Source organism: Papio anubis, chromosome 9 (assembly GCF_008728515.1).
Source record: "Papio anubis isolate 15944 chromosome 9, Panubis1.0, whole genome shotgun sequence".
Lineage (NCBI taxonomy): Eukaryota > Metazoa > Chordata > Mammalia > Primates > Cercopithecidae > Papio > Papio anubis.
The window spans coordinates 6,725,751-6,743,354 of NC_044984.1; the positions used below are offsets into that span (position 1 = coordinate 6,725,751).

Here is a 17,604-nt window from a genome sequence, read left to right on the forward strand (position 1 = left end):
CCTGACCTCAAGTGATCTGCCTACCTCAGCCTCTCAAAGTGCTGGGATTACAGGTGAGAGCCACTGTGGCCAGCCACTTAGTGTTTTTACATGGACTACCTTACTTAATTGCCATAGGAATCCCATAAGGTGGATACACTATCATTCGTTTTACAGATGAGACATCGGGGCTTAGGGAAGCAACTGGCCCAACAGGTCCTGAGGTCTAGAGCTAAGCACAGGCAGAGATGCAATGTGCAAAACCAAGTCAAGGCCTATCTGGGCAGAAACTAGGCAGGGCGCCTCCATGAGCAAAATGGGTCCAAGGGGAAAACAAGAGGTTGGCTCAATGGCCTACAAAAGTGGTTTCTGAGGGGTAATTGAGTAAGACAATCCACTGAGGTGTGGGAGGAGAACTTTTGTTTTTGTATCTGTTTTGTGTTTAAAATGAGAAATTACAGCCGGGGCAACAGGGTGAAACCTCATCTCTACAAAAAATACAAAAAATTAGCCAAGCGTGGTGGCACATGCCTGTAGTCCCAGTTTCTTGGGGGGCTGAGGTGGGAGGATTGCTTGAGCCCATGAGGTCAAGGCTGCAGCGAGGTGCAGTCGGACCACTGCTCTCCAGCCTGGGTGACAAAGTGAGACCCTATCCCCACCCCCCCAAAAAAGTAAAAAAGAAAACAAGAAATTGTCTTGGGCCAGACTTGGTGGCTCACGCCTGTAATCCCAGCCTTTGGGAGGTCAAGGTGGGTGGATTCCTTGAGCTCAGGAGTTCCAGACCAGCCTGGGCAACATGGCAAAACCCTGTCTCTACAAAAAATGCAAAAACTGTCAGGTGTGGTGGTGTACGCCTGTTGTCCCACTTACTACTTGGGGAGGCTGAGGCAGGAGGATCGCCTGAGTCTTCAGAGGTCAAGGCTGCAGTGAGCTGAGATCTCACCACTGTGCTCCAGCCTGGGTGACAGAGTGAGACCCTGTCTTAAAAAAAAATTTTTTTAAATAAATTAATAAAATAGAGACCAGGCACTGTGGCTCATTCCTGGAATTCCAGCACTTTGGGAGGCCAAGGAGGGTGGAGCTCTTGAGGTCAGGAGTTCAAGACCAGCCTGGCCAAAATGGTGAAACTCGGCCAGTGCGATGGCTCACGCCTGTAATCCCAGCACTTTGGGAGGCTGAGCTGTGCAGATCACCAGGTAAGGAGATTGAGACCATCCTAGCTAACACGGTGAAACCCTGTCTCTACTACAAATACAAAAAATTAGCAGGGTGTGGTGACATGTGCCTGTAGTCCCAGCTACTCGGGAAGCTGAGGCAGCAGAATTGCTCTAACCCGGGAGACGGAGGTTGCAGTGAGCTGAGATCACGCCACTGCACTCCGGCCTGCGTGACAGAGTAAGACTCCATCTTAAAAAAAAAAAAGGTGAAACCCAGTCTCTACTAAAAATACAAAAATTACGGCTGCTCTCAGCTCAGTGCAGTGGCTGGGACTACACGCATGTGCCACCATGCCCAGCTAGTTTTTGTATTTTTAGTAGAGATGCGGTTTCACCATGTTGGCCAGGATGGTCTCCATCTCTTGACCTCATGATCTGCCTGCCTTGGCCTCCCAAACTGCTGGGATTACAGGCGTGAGCCACGGCACCCAGGCTGATTTCTTTAAAAAAAAAAAAAAAAAGGTAGGCCAGGCCTGGTGGCTCACACCTGTAATCCCAACACTTTGGGAGGCCAAGGCAGGTGGATCACCTGAGGTCAGGAGTTCAAGACTAGCCTGGCCAACATGGCGAAACCCCATCTCTACCAAAAATACAAAAATTAGCTGGGCATGGTTGTGGATACCTGTAATCCCAGCTACTCAAGGGGGTGAGGCAGGAGAACCGCTTGAACCTGGGAGGCAGAGGTTGCAGTGAGCTGAGATCGCACCACTGCACTCCAGCCTGGGTGATAGAGCAACACTCCGTCTCAAAAAAATAAACAGGCTGGGTGCGGTGGCTCACACCTGTAATCCCAGCACTCTGGGTGGCTGATGTGGGCGGATCACCTGAGGTTCAGAGTTCGAGGCCAGCCTGGCCAACATGTTAAAATCCCGTCTCTACTAAAAATACAAAAATTAGCCAGATGTGGTGGCACATGCCTATAATCCTAGCTACTTAGGAGGTTGAGGCAGGAGAATCACTTGAACACGGGAGGCGGAGACTGCAGTGAGCCGAGATCACGCCACTGCACTCCAGGATGGCGACAGAGTGAGACTTTGCATCAAAGAAAAAAAGAAAAGAAGTCAAGCTAATGTATAGTATAGCAGTACACATGTATAGCACAAATACATCATTTATTGGAAATTAAGTGAAAGATGTTTTATGGAGAAAAGATGCACAATTTACAAAGTTTTGGAGACCCCTGGTCTGAGGCCCACCCTCCAGCACCTCTGTCTTTCCCAAGTTGAGAACTTGTGGGTTCTCGGACAGAGGCACCACTCTGGTTTCATGTGGTGTCCTAATTCTGGCATGCCATCCTCTCACATCGTATCCAACCCAGAGGATGCAAAAAGAATGCTCAGCACGTTTACTAAAACAGCGTCTCTACAATAAACACAGCAGGCCAACATGTATAGCTTTTATTTACCTACCCAAGTTCCTTTTACATGTGAGTTATCTGCATTCCACCTTGCCCCCTCTCCCATTCACAAGGCCAGGATGAATCCTCTTGGCACAGAGGAAGGGGTGCCCCTTCAACTAGGGCCAGAGCCTAGATGACCTGGTGGATCCCCCACCATGAAAAAAGCAGGAAGGGAATGGAGAAGAAAAGTGTTGATCACACCTAGCCCTCACCACAGGAGGAGGGGGAATGAAGAGGTCTGGGGGACTGCCCCCATGCTATGCCCCAGTCCTTAAATACAAAGCAAGGGGAATGAAAAGGACCCTCCCTCTGAAATACAGCACCAACCTCAGCATGGAGGCAAAAGGACAGTGGGCAAGACCACGTCCCTCCGAAGGGAGAGGGCTGAAGGAGAGCACATACCGTCAGTGGCTGCGGCACCCCTCCCTACCAGGGTTTGATGCAGCCTCAGCACCGGGAGTAGGGAGAGGGGAGGAGAAGGGATGACAGTACTGTGCCATCCACTTCTCCCTGAACCCCTGGCCCCAGCACAGGCATTCCTCTGCCCACTAGCCCAAGTCAGGGGATGTGGAAGAAACTGTGTTGGAATCCAAGGCCCTTATCTATTTCTTCTTCCGTTCTTGGGAGCAGCGTGGGCAAAACCTGGAGAAGGGGAGAGAAAAGTGAGTGAAAGGGAGAACGCCCTCGACCACTCAACTTGGGGACCCTCCCACTCCTGCCACTTACCATTTCCCCCGAGGCTTGGTCGTCAGCCCCACACAGGCAAAGTGGAACCATTCAATGGAACACTGGAGAGGAAGAAAGAAGTAGTAGTTAGGGGCCGGGATGGGCCAGAGGAAGGAGAGAAAGCCCCTCCAGATTCCTTATGAACATCCTGTCCTTTACTCCATCCTTTTGGAGAATTCTTGGAAGTCCCAAGGCCAACCAGTTCCCACCATCTTCCTTCTATATTCTTTTTTTCTTTTTGAGACAGAGTCTCACTCTGTTGCCCAGGCTGCAATGCAATGACATGATCTCAGCTCACCGCAACCTCTGCCTCCCGAGTTCAAGCGATTCTCCTGCCTCAGCCTCCCGAGCAGCTGAGATTACAGGCACATGCTGCCATGCCTGGCTAATTTTTGTATTTTTAGTAGAGACGGGGTTTCACTGTGTTGGCCAGGCCGGTCTCGAACTCCTGATCTTAAGTGATCTGTTCACCTTGGCCTCCCAACGTGCTGGGATTACAGGCATGAGCCACAGCACCAGGCTTTCAGGTTTGTTTGTTTTTTTTTTTTGAGACAGAGTCTTGCTCTGTCGCCCAGGCTGGAGTGCAGTGGCATGATTTCAGCTCACTGCAACCTGTGCCTCCCAGGTTCAAGCAATTTTCCTGCCTCTTGCCTCAGCCTCCCAAGTAGCTGGGATTACAGTCGTGTGCCACTATGCTCAGCTAATTTTTCTATTTTTAGTTAGAGAAGGGGTTTCACTACGTTGGCCAGGGTGGTGTCAAACTCCTGACCTCACGTGATCGCCTGCCTCAGCCTCCCAAAGTGCTGGGATTTCAGGCAAGAGCTACCACGCCCAGCCCATCTTTCTTCTGTCCTGAAGTCCCAGTACTCAACTGTGGGATTTTTCCTCTTGTACCCACTCCCTTCATGCCCCTCACAACCCCCCATCCTGAGGCAAAATGTTTCTCACATCAGGGTTGTCACAGCCAATCATCTCTCCATAGGAGACCTGGTGACAAAGGCAATAGGTGGGTTCGTTGGGATCCACAGGCATATCCAACACATCAGAGGGGTGGACACTGCCAAAGGTCACTGAGGGCATCCCATACTCAGGACTTCTGCATGCCAAGAGGAAGAGAAAGTGTCATCTGCAGAAAGGGAAGCTAAAGCCTGAGGCTTTCGGAGGTGGCAGGAGATCCTGGTAGGGCAAACGATTTGTGGCTTCTCCAGCAGATACCAAAACGATAAGAAGAGTTCTTGGCGCAGAGATACAGAAAACGGCAGGGGGCGGTGCAGGCTGGGAGTGGGGCACCGGGAGAGAAGAGGATGTCATCTAGCAAAGGGCTCCCTGATACACTCACGTGCGCACGAGCTTTAACTTCTTCTGGGCAGTCTTGGGGGCTTCTTCATCTGAGTTTTTCCCTTTGGAACGAGCACGAGCAGCTTTCTTCTCCTTTTGAGTCCGGCCTTCTAGGGAAGAGGGGGAAAGCCAGAAGGCAGGGAGACGGAAAGATGGGTTAAGTCCTCTTCTCTCCCCCTTTCCAACCTGGTGCTCCACTTCCCACCAGATGAAGAGCTGACTTCTCCCTTTGAATCCTCGCCCCACCTCTCACAGCCCCGCCCCCCTCCTCACTCTTTTTGCCTTTGCTGGAAGAGCTGTCATAGTCACTTGACTCAATCTGTTTCTCCTTGAGATCAGCCTCAAAACGGGCCAGGTCTGTGTCCAGCCGCCGAATGTGTTTGTCCACCTGGGTGGAAAGGAAGGAGAAAGGAGAGGTACAAAACTATCTCCAATTAAAGAAAATAGGTTAAGGCAGAGTTTATGGATCTCACAGACCCCAAACAGATCCCAGCATAGTTGAAGGAAGGGTCTAAGACCCTGAGGATTAGATGGGAGGTAGGTGGGGAGCCATGAACAGGGCCATACCATCTCATAGGTCTGCATGGCAAGCTGCACCTTGTCGTCACCAAATTCCTTGCACTTGCCATAGGCTTCCTGGATCTGTTTGAGAAGGGCCAATTTTTCCTCGGAGCTCAGGCTGCGGGCGCTACTCATATACTCAGTGGCCAACTTGTCAATTTCAGCCTTCAGGTCTACAACAGAGACAGAGGCCTGGTCACAATGGCCCCTGAGTGGCTAGGTGAAACACATTTCTTCCTCTTGTTCTTTGCACCTTTTCCATCGACTAGCGTAACCTTCCAACTAAAAAGTACTGCATGTTCAGAGGTACTGTGCCATGCACTCAAGTAATGGAACATACTGATAATATTTGCCTTAAAGGTCCGTTCAAGGTGCTGAAAACATTGCTATCATAGTGGGAATTTAAATTATTGAAACACAGCAAGCGATCCTTTGCACACCACATTAATATGAAGTATATTTTTGTCCATGTTTGAAGATGCTTCTTTGAAGGGCTTGCTGCTTCTTGAATTTTGTCTCAAAAGCCATTGTTTCCTTCTCAAAAACATCCCACAGCAGTTCTGTCTGCCGCAAATCAGGCTGAGTCATCTGCTGTTGCTGGTTTCCAAGTCTGTATATCAATAGCCTACATTTTAAAATTATTAGTATTTTTTCTTTTTGACACAGGGTCTCACTCTGTCGCCCAGGCTGGAGTGTGGTGGCACGATCATGGCTCACTGCAGCCTCAACTTCCTGAGCTCTGGTGATCCTCCCATCTCAGGCACCACCACGCCTGGCTAATTTTTTCTACTTTTTTTGTAGAGATAGGGTTTCTCCACATTACCCAGTCTGGTCTTGAACTCCTGGACTCAAGCAATCTGCCTGCCTCAGCCTCCCAAAGTGCTGGGATCATAGGGGGTAAGCCACCATGCCTGGCCTAATCTATTTATTTTTAGAGGCAGGCGCAGGTTCTCTCTTATTTTTGTTGCCTAGGCTGGCCTCCAACTCCTGTCCTCAAGTGATTCTATCACTTTGCCTCCTGAGTAGTTGGGTATATCATACAATTTAAAATTAAACCTTACTCCAACATCCATGTAACAATTCTTCTCTTTTTTTTTTTTTTTTTTTTTGAGACAGGATCTCACTCTATTGCCCAGGTTGGATGGAGTGTAATGGCATGGATCACATTGCAGTCTCGACTTCTGGGCTCAAATGATCCTTCCACCTCAGCCTCTGGAGTAGCTGGGACTATAGGCACATGCCACCACACTCTGATAATTTTTTTAAAAAGTTATTTGTAGAAGTCTCACTATATTGCCCAGGCTGGTCTTGAACTTCTGGGCTCAAACAATCCACTTGCCTCAGCCTCCCAAAGTGTTGGGATTATAGGTGTGAGCCACTGCACCCAGGCTGTCCACCCTATTTGGCTCATCATTGCAACTTATTTTATTTTCCATCACTTTTTTTTTCCTGTTTGTCCATCTTAGATATTGTTCCAAACACATTTTTTTGTTTGAGACGGAGTCTTGCTCTGTTGCCCTGGCTGGAGTGCAGTGGCACGATCTTGGCTCACCTCAACATCTGCCTCCTGGGTTCAAGGAATTCTCGTGCCTCAGTCTCCCAAGTAGCTGGGACTACAGGTGTGTGCCACCATATCTGGCTAAGTTTTGTATTTTTAGTAGAGATGTGGTTTCACCATGTTGGCTAGGCTGGTCTCAAAGTTCTGACCTCAAGTGATCTGCCTGCCTTGGCCTCCTAAAGTACTGGGATTACAGGCATAAGCCACCGCACCCAGCCTCCCAAATGTTTTATTTCATTATTTATTTATTTATTTATTTGAGGCCGAGTCTCACTGTGTTACCCAGGTTGGAGTGCAGTGGTGTGATTTCAGTTCACTGCAACCTCCACCTCCCAGGTTCAAGTGATTCTCCTGCATCAGCCTCCGAAGTAGCTGGGATTACAGGCATGCGCCACCACACCCAACTAATTTTTGTATTTTTAGTAGAGACAGGGTTTCACCATGTGGGCCAGGCTGGTCTCACACTCCTGACCTCAGGAGACTCACCTGCCTCTGCCTCCCAAAGTGATGGGATTACAGGTGTGAGCCACTGCATCCGGCCCCAAATGTTTTAATATTGGAAGAATGGTAATGTCCCAGGATATTGAGTCTATAGATGTTTACTGATATTTATGTAGGACTCATAAATATGTCAGTTGAAAGAGACAAGTCTGACTCTAACGTAGTGCAGCAACAGATAACCAGGAGGATCTGTGAATATACTGTTTATACTCCATTCATTCCAGGCCCTTGGAAGAAGCTGAAAAAGCATATAGTTCCATAATCTCCAACTGGTCTTTCCATGCATGAACTCAAGCGTTACAACTGTATTACAAAAAAAGCAATCTGGTTCTCACCATTCGGCAGGCAGTTCTCAGGGAACTACATCCAGGGTTTTCGATGATGTTCACCTTTTCATGTGTAAACTCAGAGAAACTTAAGACACAGCTTCATGTATCTCAAAACCAGCCTGTTACATCCTTGAATATGGCTACATAGAATGGAAGACAAGACTACAGATCCTTCAGTGGGTACGGGAATAGCTCCAATAGACATCTTTGATTTGAAGAAACCCAGTGAACGCCCCAATGCAGCCAAATTTGCTCAATGTTCAAGGCCGGAGATGGTATCTAACGCTTCTGTAAGTGTGAATGGTGTAGAGATCCTGATGTCAATTACTACTTTTTTTTCTTTCCTCTCTTTCTTTGTTCTTTCTCTTTTTAAGGACTTCTCATATAGCAAACCTCCCATCTACTAACATATGTTGCAGTCTAAAGTCACACTGGGAATTTGTGACAGTAACATTAACAATGCAGAGAAGGAGAAACATTCTAGTCATCCTATAAATATATCAAACGTGGAGAGCAGAAATGACTCGAGTTGACTTTCTTTAATTCTTCCTTTTTTTTTTTTTTTTTGAGACAGAGTCTTGCTCTGTTGCCTAGGCTGGAGTGCAGTGGCATGTGGCATGATTTTGGCTCACTACAACCTCCACCTCCCAGGTTCAAACGATTCTCATGTCTCAGCCTCCCGAGTAGCTGGGATTACTGGCGCATGCCACCACACCTGGCTAATTTTTGTATTTTTAGTAGAGATGGGATTTCACCATGTGGCCAGGCTGGTCTCAAACTCCTAGCCTTAAGTTATCTGCCAGTCTAGGCCTCCCAAAGTGCTGAGATTACAGCTGTGAGCCACCACGCCTGGCTAATTCTTCTTGAGGAAGATATAAAGAACATAGCATCTTTGAATTCTTGTGGTGTTTTCACAACACTCTATTTGTTATGAAAAAGCTGATACAGAAATGAGGATCATTATCCTGTTTTAAGAATTCCAAGGGCATAAAAAAGGAGAGAGAGAAGTCACAGTTCTCCAGAACATACCAGATGATACGGTAACATCAAGTAGAAAAATAAATGATTACACACACTCATTTTATACCAAAACTTTTTACTCTATACGTACCCTCTGTTCTTTGGTCTAGGTCCCTCATGAGCTGAAAGTTTCTCTGTAATTCAAAGGGAAGGTTTTCAATACCTACGGAAGAGAGAAACAGAATCACAGGACTGACTGTGCATAGGCCTTACAGTTCCTTTTAAAGTGCAGTTCAGGCTGGACATGGTGGCTCATGCCTGTAATCCCAGCACTTTGGGAAGCCGAGGGGGTGGATCACTCAAGGCCAGGAGTTCAAGACCAGCCTGGCCAACATGGCGAGACCCCCATCTCTATTAAAAATACGAAAATTAGCCTGGTGTGATGGTGTGCACCTCTAATCCCAGCTACTTGGGAGGCTGAGGCATGAGAATCACTTGAATCCAGGAGGCAGAGGTTGCTATGAGCCGTGATTGAGCCACTGCACTCCAGCCTGGGCGATAGAGCAAGACCCTGCCTCAAAAACAAATGGCCGGGCACGGTGGCTCACACCTGTAATCCCAGCACTTTGGGAGGCCAAGGCAGGTGGATCACGAGATCAGGATATCAAGATCATCCTGGCTAACATGGTGAAACCACATCTCTACCAAAAATACAAAAAATTAGCTCGGCGTGGTGGCGGGCGCCTGTAGTCCCAGCTACTCGGGAGGCTGAGGCAGGAGAATGGCAAGAACCCGGGAGGCAGAGCTTGCAGTGAGCCGAGATCACGCCACTGCACTCCAGCCTCGGAGACAGGGAGACTTTGTCTCAAAAAAGAAAAACCACCACCACCAAACAAACAAAAAATAAAGTGCAGCTCAGTTTTCCTTCCTCTGAACCTCTGGATTTATCTGTGACAGGATTTATCAGTTCTCTCATGACAGGCCATGCTTAACTCTTTCTCTACAAAACCTTTCCATTTTTGCACAGCTATCCCACCCTTTTCGCCCTCAGTGACCTTCCTTTACAAATGCTCTTCCCGTCAGGTGCGGTGGCTCAAGCCTGTAATCCCAGCACTCTGGGAGGCTGAGGCAGGTGGATCACGAGGTCAGGAGTTTGAGACCAGCCTGGCCAACATGGCGAAAGCCTGTCTCTACTAAAAATATAAAAATTAGCCAGGTGTGATGGCGCGTACCTGTAATCCCAGCTACTCAGGAGGCTGAGGCAGGAGAATCACTTGAACCTGGGAGGTGGAGGTTGCAGTGAGCCAAGATTGCACCACTGCACTCCAGCCTGGTGACAGAGTGAGACTCTGTCTCAAAAAGAAAAAGAAAAAAAAAAAAAAAGCTCTTCCCTTTCCTTTCTTTTCCTTTTTTGTTTTTTGAGACAGAGTCTTGCTCTGTTGCCCAGGCTGGAGTACAGTGGCACAATCTTGGCTCACTGCAACCTCTGCCTCCCGGGTTCAAGTGATTCTCCCGCCTCAGCCTCCGGAGTAGCTGGGACTACAGGCGCGTGCCACCACACCTGACTAATTTTTGTATTTTTAGTAGACACAGGGTTTCACCATTCTGGCCAGACTGGTCTTGAACTCCTGGCCTCAGGTGATCCTCCTGCCTCGGTCTCCCAAAGTGCTGGGATTACAGACATGAGCCACCGTGCCCGGCCCCTTTCTTTTATTTTCAATCTCTGCCTCCAAGCTCTTTGTCCTCAAATTACAAATAGTCTCCTGGTATCCTCTATTATACACCTAACACTTCCAATCTACTTCCATATAGCAGCCAGAATGTCCTTTTTAAAAAGTGCAAACCGTCATGCAGGGTTCACGCCTGCATCCCAGCACTTCGGGAGGCCGAGATGGGCATGGATCATTGTTGTCAGAGATCGAGACTACAGTGAAACCCCGCTGGCTCTAATAAAATACATAAAAATTTAGCCAGGCGGGGTGGCGGGATGCCTGTAGTCCCAGGTACTGGGAGGCTGGAGGGCAGGAGAATGATGGAACCCGGGAGGGGAGCTTGCAGTGAGCCGAGATCAAGGCCACCGCGACTCCAGCCTGGGCGACAACGTGAGACTTCTTTCAAAAAAAAAAAATGTGGAACCTGGCCGGGCGCGGTGGCTCAAGCCTGTAATCCCAGTGACGAGGCCGAGACGGGCTGATCACGAGGTCAGGAGATCGAGACCATCCTACACGGGTGGAACCCCTGCCTCTACTAAAAAATACAACCAGCCAGGCGCCGTGGCGCTCTATAGTCCCAACTACTCGGGAGGCTGAGGCAGGAGAATGGCGGAACTCGGGAGCATGAGCTTGCAGTGAGCTGAGATCCGCCATCGGCACTCCAGCCTGGGCGGCAGAGCGACCCGGCCCAAAAAAAAAAGGTAAACCCGGCCAGCACAGGGGTCAGCCTCATAATCCAGCACTTTGGGAGGCCCCAGGTGGATGGATCAGCTGAGCTGAGGAGTTCAAGACCTGCCTGGGCAACATGGTGAAACCCCGTCTCTACCAAAAATACAAAAACTTAGCCAGGCTTGGTGCACACGCCTGTAATCCCACCTACTTGGGAGGCTGGGGCACGAGAATCCCTTGAACCTGGGAGGTGGAGGTTTCAGTGAGCCAAGATCACACCAATGCACTCCAGCCTGGATGACAGAGCAAGACACTGACTCAAAAAAACAAAAACAAAAACAAAACACAAAAATAAAACATGCAAACCTAATCAAGTCACTCTCCAGCTTATAACCTTCTGGTGACCTCCTACTGCTCTGAAGATGTGCCGCGCTTTCTGGCCCTCGCTTACCTCACACCAGCCTTCACTCACTCTGTCTCCCTTTGTGCTCTGCTCTGCCCATATTGGCCTCCTCTCACTGCCCCAAACTGGCCTCTGCTCCTGCCACTCGGCTTTCCACATGCTGTTCTCTCTAGTTGGAAGGCACTGCTTGCTTCTCCTCATCCCATCCACCCCATCCCTCTTGGCCTATTAAATTCCTGTTTGTTCTTCCAAAGTTCAGCTCAAACTCAACTTTCCTAGGCTCTGTGAACTGCCCTAGATCTATGTCAAGGTATTCTATCTACCTTTTTAAAGCACTTATCCAACTGTAATTAAATAAATGTGTAATTAGTTGGCTGGGTGCAGTGGCCCACGCCTGTAATCCAGCACTCTGGAAGACAGGCGGATCACTCAAGGCGAGGAGTTCAAGACCAGCCTAGGCAACCTGGCAAAACCCCATCTCTACTAATAATACAAAAATTAGGGCCAGGCACGGTGGCTCACACCTGTAATCTTAGCACTTTGGGAGGCCGAGGCGGGTGGCTCACTTAAAGTCAGGAGTTCAAGACCAGCCTTGCCAACATGGTGAAACCTGTAATCCCAAATATTTGAGAGGCTGAGGCACAAGAATTGCTTAAATCCAGGAGGTGAAGGTTGCAGTGAGCTGAGATTGCACCACTGCACTCCAGCCTGAGCGACAGAGCGAGACTCTATCTCAAAAACAAAACAAAACAAAAATTAGGCTGGGTGCAGTGGCTCACACCTGTAATCCCAACACTTTGGGAGGCTGAGGAGAGTGGATCATGAGGTCAGGAGATCGAGACCAACCTGGCTAACACGGTGAAACCCCGTCTCTACTAAAAATACAAAAAAATTAGCTGAGCATGGTGGCAGGCGCCTGTGGTCCCAGCTACTCAGGAGGCTGAGGCAGGAGAATGGTGTGAACCTGGGAGGCAGAGCTTGCAGTGAGCTGAGATCATGCCACTTGCACTCCAGCCTGGGCGACAGCGCGAGATGCCGTCTCAAAAAAAAAAAAAAAAATTAGATGGGCATGGTGGCCTATGCCTGTAGTTCCAGCTACTCAGGAGACTGAGGCAGGACAATTGCTTGAACCAGGGAGGTGGAGGTTGCAGCCTGGGCAAAAGAGCAAGACTGTTTCAAAAAAACAAAAAAGTAAAAAAATAATAATTGTGTAATTAGTTATTTGGTATCTGTCTCCCCATGCCGAACATGGTTATCATATTCTCTCCTGTTTCCCTAGTGTTTAGAATTATGACTTGCAAAGAGCAAGTACTCAGTAAAATACTTGAATAAATGCATGAATATTTGTCCCCTCAGTACAAGAAAAATCTCTTCCCAAGACTCCACCTAAAACTTTAAAAATGCCTCTACTGGCCGGGCACAGGGGCTCGCGCCTCTAATCCCAGCACTCTGGGAGGCCAAGGCTGGCAGATCACTTGATCTCAGTAGTTTGAGACCAGCCTGGGCAACATGGCCAGATTCTGTGTCTAAAAAATTAAATATATATATTAAAAATAAAATGCCTGGCATGGTGGCTCATGCCTGTAATCCCAGCACTTCGGGAGGCCAAGGTGGGTGGATCACCTGAGGTCGGGAGTTCAAGACCAACCTGGCCAACACAGTGAAACCCTATCTCTACTAAAAATACAAAAATTATCTGGGTATGGTGGCGGGCACCTGTAGTCCCAGCTACTCGGGAGGCTGAGGCAGGAGAATTGCTTGAACCCAGGAGGCAGAGGTTGCAGTGGGCCAAGATCGCATCATTGCGCTCCAGCCTGGGCGACAGAGCGAGACTCTGTCTCAAAAACAAACAAACAAAAACACCTAAAACAAAATAAATAAAAAAAAAAAACAAAATGCCTCTACTGTTTAAACGTACAACTTCAGGTCTGCTACCACCAGTTCACAAGATTAAGTCACTGTCGATTTACCAAATCTAACGGTGTTATTAAACCTATCCTAAAAAATATCTCGGCCGGGCGCGGTGGCTCAAGCCTGTAATCCCAGCACTTTGGGAGGCCGAGACGGGCGGATCACGAGGTCAGGAGATCGAGACCATCCTGGCTAACACAGTGAAACCTCGGCTCTACTAAAAATACAAAAAATTAGCCGGGCGAGGTGGCGCCTGTGGTCCCAGCTACTCGGGAGCCTGAGGCAGGAGAATGGCGTGAAACCCGGGAGGCAGGGCGGAGCTTGCAGTGAGTTGAGATCCGCCATTGCATTTCAGCCTGCGACAGAGCTGACTCCGGCCCCCAAAAAAAAATATCTCTGCAGCAGTTGACATGATCTTTTCTCCTCTAACTTTCGTTTCTTTTCTTTTGAGGTGCAGTGTCGCTCTTGTCACCCAGGCTGGAGTGCAATGGCACAATCTCGGGTTCAAAGGATTCTTGTGCCCCAGCCTCCCAAGTAGCTGGGATTACAGGCGCCTGCCAACATGCCCAGCTAATTTTTGTATTTTTAGTAAAGACGGTTTCACCATGTTAGCCAGGCTGGTCTTGAACTCCTGACCTCAGGTGATCCACTCATCTCAGCCTCCCAATGTGCTAGGATTACAGGCGTGAGCCACCACTCCCAGCCTTTTTGTTTTTGTTTTGAGACGGAGTCTCACTCTGTTGCTCAGGCTGGAATGCAGTGGCGTGAACTCGGCTCACTGCAACCTCTGCCTCCCAGGTTCAAGCGATTCTCCTGCCTCAGCCTCCTGAGTAGCTGGGACTACAGGTGCCCGTCACCACGCCCAACTAATTTTTTTGTATTTTTAGTAGAGACGGGGTTTCACCGTGTTAGCCAGGCTGGTCTCAATCTCCTGACCTCGTGATCTGCCCGCCTCGGCCTCCCAAAGTGCTGCGATTACAGGCGTAAGCCACCTCGCCTGGCCACAAGTTTTTTTTTTTTTTTTTTTTAAGAGGGACACGGAGTCTCTCTCTGTCGCCCAGGCTGGAGTGCAGTGGTATGATCTTGGCTCACTGCAATCTTCACCTCCTGGGTTCAAGTGATTCTCCTGACTCAGCCTCCCAAGTAGCTGGGATTAGAGTCACATGCTACCATGCCCAGAAAATTTTTTTTTTTTTTTTAAATAGAGACTGGTTTCACCATGTTGGCCAGGCTGGTTTCCAACTCCTGACCTCAAGTGATCTGCCCACCTTGGCCTCCCAAAGTGCTGGGATTACAAGCATAAGATTCTGTGCCCAGCCTGTCTACCTCACTTTCTAAGCAGGAAGCAGCCACCTTAGATTCTTCCTTCTCTCTCAACCACCCAGTCAGTCCTTTCATATTTAACTCCTAAATACTTTCATAACTCCCTAAAATCAGGTTCTTATCTCTGTCCTGGAATGTTATCACTAATTGATCTCTGTTATCGTAATATCATGCTTCAATTTACCATATATTAGTCATTTTCGTTTATAAAAATCACATTGTACTTTAAAATGCAAACTTCTTAGTTTGGCTTAAAAGACTTTGTCCAATCTAGCCTCAGCTTCTTTCTCCAGTCTCCTTTCTCAATTTCTTACCTTAGAGTCATAAATATTAAATACGCTGACCTCTGAGTCATAAATATCAAACACCCTTGACTTTGCCACAAACCTATCACAGTACCTTTGCAGACACTTTCCCCAACCTAGAATTCCCTTTTTCTCTCCTCACTGGCAAACAACCTTTGTCAAGACCCTATTCAAACATCACCTCTGTAAAGCTTTTCCTACATCGCCAGGTAATTACCCCCCTTTTCTCCAGTGTTGCCTACCAAATGTCCTTTTTAATGGATTTCCATTATTTCACTTGTCACAGTGTTTTACAATTACTTGCAGAATCTGTTTCCTTGTAGATCGAGAGCTTCTTGAGGGCAGGGGCCTTGTCTTACCCATTTTTCTATCCCTAGTGCCTGCCATTATGTCTGACCCATAGTAGGAACTCAATAAATATTTGTTGAATAAATGACTCCGGGCTCTAAAACAAATGTAAGCGCATAAGGCGACAGGCTTTGTGCAGGGGTGGTTTACATAAATGGCATAACACCAGATTTTCATTTGATGGGAATTAGATCTTTACTCCATGAAGAGAAGCGTTCCAGCTCATCATCTGACAGTGGTCACTCACCACCACCACTCTCAACCCCACGAGAAGCCACTTCTGAGGAAGAATGGGGTGGAGGAGAGGTCTTCACCGCTGCTCCAAAAGGCAGTGAGTGATAAGGATTCTGAACGACTATAGGAAAAAAATCTACCCTGAGGCTGGAGACGCTGGAGAATGGGGGCAGCAATTATCTTCCCCGCCGTGCACACTAGCCCTTCAAGACACGTCCCTAACCCCCACACCGCAGCCCCTCCCTCGTCTACCCCCAACAGCGGGGCCTCGATCCTGCTGCCCCGCCCCCTCTTTCTCCGCACCCTCCAATATTTCCTGCCACAGAACCCCCTCACAATTGTAACCTTCTCGTCACTGGGACTTAAGGGCTACAGATCCTCTCATCCCTGATCCCCGCACCACTCTACAGCCCCGACCCCCACCTCCAGCCTGCTCTTACTGTCCAGATAATGTTCCAAATACATCCCCGCAGCCATCTCGAAGCAAAACAAAGCAACTTCCGATCCGCCCCGGAAGTGACTATAACGCGACAGGGTCCGAAGCCATTTTGGGGCTAAAGCCTTTCCGCCCTTAAAAGGAGAACTTCCGCCCTTACTATGTCACCGCCGGTACACATCCGCCCGACGCTCAAACTTTTCCTTTTGCATGGTAGCCGCGACCGCCCATAGTGAGGCAGCTGTAGCCCGCTTCCGCCCTTACAGAGACCCCAGGACGCGACCGAGACAGGTATGACGTCACTGAAGGTCGCCATTTTGCATTATCGGGCAAACTTTTTTCCCTCCAAAACGGGAATGTATGGCAATCGGTGCAGGGGTAACTGTTCACTTTAGGCTTATATTGCGTAAACATCCCTTCTCAGCGACTGGAAGATACAGCTTTTTTTCCCTCTTTGCAGAATATGACTTTTTTCAAGCCAGTTAGTTTCTTAAGGAAGTTGGGGAAGAGTATATCAAGCCTTGAGATTTAAACCCTTTGCATTTCTTTTCACTCACACAAACACCATCTCCCCCAGCATTATTTTTTTTAGCTTGAGAAGGATTATCAACTTTCTACTTATAAATACAAATAATGACAATAATGCTATAATTCTGCACATCTTTTGTCAGACCTCCTGTACTTTACACTCGAATACTTTCACATATAAAATATTACTTCTGACGTTGCCCTCTTGCTCCTTTTTTTTTTTTGAGACAGAATTTTCACTCTTGTTGCCCAGGCTGGAGTGCAATGGCGTGATCATGGCTCTCCGCAACCTCCACCTCCCAGGTTCAAGCGATTCTCCTGCCTCAGCCTCCTGTGTAGCTGGGATTACAGGCATGCACCATCACGCCTGGCTAATTTTGTATTTTTAGTAGAGACGGGGTTTCTCCATGTTGGTCAGGCTGGTCTTGAAATCCCGACCTCAGGCGATCTGCCCTCCTCAGCCTCTCAAAGTGCTGGGATTACAGGCGTGAGCCACTGTGCCTGGCACCTCTTGCTACTCTCCAAGGGGGAACCTCATGTTTTTGTTTTTCTTTTGTTTATATGTGATGTTAGCATCATAATTCTGAAGGGGTCGAGTGATGCAGCACTATCACTACAGGGCTAGTTGGCTAGCTAGTTGCCAGCCATCACTCTAGTTAGCTATGGTAGAGTGATTTCTATGGTTTTCATCAGAATGGAAAGCAGTCAAGGGTATGAGAGGCTGCCAACACACTAGGCAAATAGAACTCAAAGGCCATAACTTAATAGTGGTGTTAGTAAGATAGCATCTTAGAGATAGCTGCCATCCCTCACGCCTTTCATACCCTCACACATCCTTCATAAGAATTATCAATGTCTTATGTCAAGTTTTTAATGAGACAGACTTTCAGCTATATAATTTCTACCAAATACATGAAGAAGAGGAACTTCCAACCCGGGGCGGATTGGAAGTTGCTTTGTTTTGCTTTGAGATGGCTGCAGGAATGTATTTGAAACATTATCTGGACAGTAATAGCAGGCTAGAGAAAGGGGTCAGGGGCTGTAGAGTGGTGGGGGTATCAGGGCTGAGAGGATCTGTAGTCCGTAAACCCCAGGTTTACTAGTGTGCAGGTAGTAAGATACAGCAATAGAATCCAGGAAATTTTGCTCTCATTACAAGAGTCATGC

General features: G+C 48.2%; 1 protein-coding gene across 6 annotated transcripts; it reads right to left on the reverse strand.

Annotated features, from left to right (window-relative positions):
• Nucleotides 1–2,275: 2,275 nt before the first annotated feature.
• Nucleotides 2,276–16,015, reverse strand: ING4 (inhibitor of growth family member 4). Of its 6 annotated transcripts, none has more exons than XR_001892455.2 (8): nucleotides 15,914–16,015; nucleotides 8,720–8,791; nucleotides 5,227–5,393; nucleotides 4,933–5,047; nucleotides 4,661–4,769; nucleotides 4,270–4,308; nucleotides 3,322–3,383; nucleotides 2,276–3,237 (listed from the first exon to the last, which is right to left on the reverse strand). XR_001892455.2 is itself a non-coding variant. In XM_009180056.2 (8 exons), the coding sequence occupies exons 1-8, from the start codon at nucleotides 15,948–15,950 to the stop codon at nucleotides 3,198–3,200; spliced, it is 738 nt and encodes a 245-aa protein (XP_009178320.2). In that variant the 5' UTR covers nucleotides 15,951–16,015; the 3' UTR covers nucleotides 2,276–3,197. The 6 variants fall into 6 exon arrangements, 5 of the variants coding, with proteins under 5 accessions (XP_009178320.2, XP_009178319.2, XP_009178317.2 ...); XM_009180056.2 differs by having other exon boundaries at nucleotides 4,270–4,417; nucleotides 4,661–4,766; nucleotides 4,942–5,047; XM_009180055.2 differs by having other exon boundaries at nucleotides 4,270–4,417; nucleotides 4,942–5,047.
• Between the last annotated feature and the right edge of the window lie 1,589 nt (nucleotides 16,016–17,604).

Coding starts and splice junctions, on each gene's coding strand:
- ING4 (XM_017945606.2), bottom strand. CDS start 15,950: ATGGCTGCGGGGATGTATTTGGAACATTATCTGGACA. Junction 8,792..15,913: donor TTTGGAACATTATCTGGACA/GTAAGAGCAGGC, acceptor TCTCTTCCGTAG/GTATTGAAAACCTTCCCTTT. Junction 4,418..4,660: donor AAGTTAAAGCTCGTGCGCAC/GTGAGTGTATCA, acceptor CTTGGCATGCAG/AAGTCCTGAGTATGGGATGC.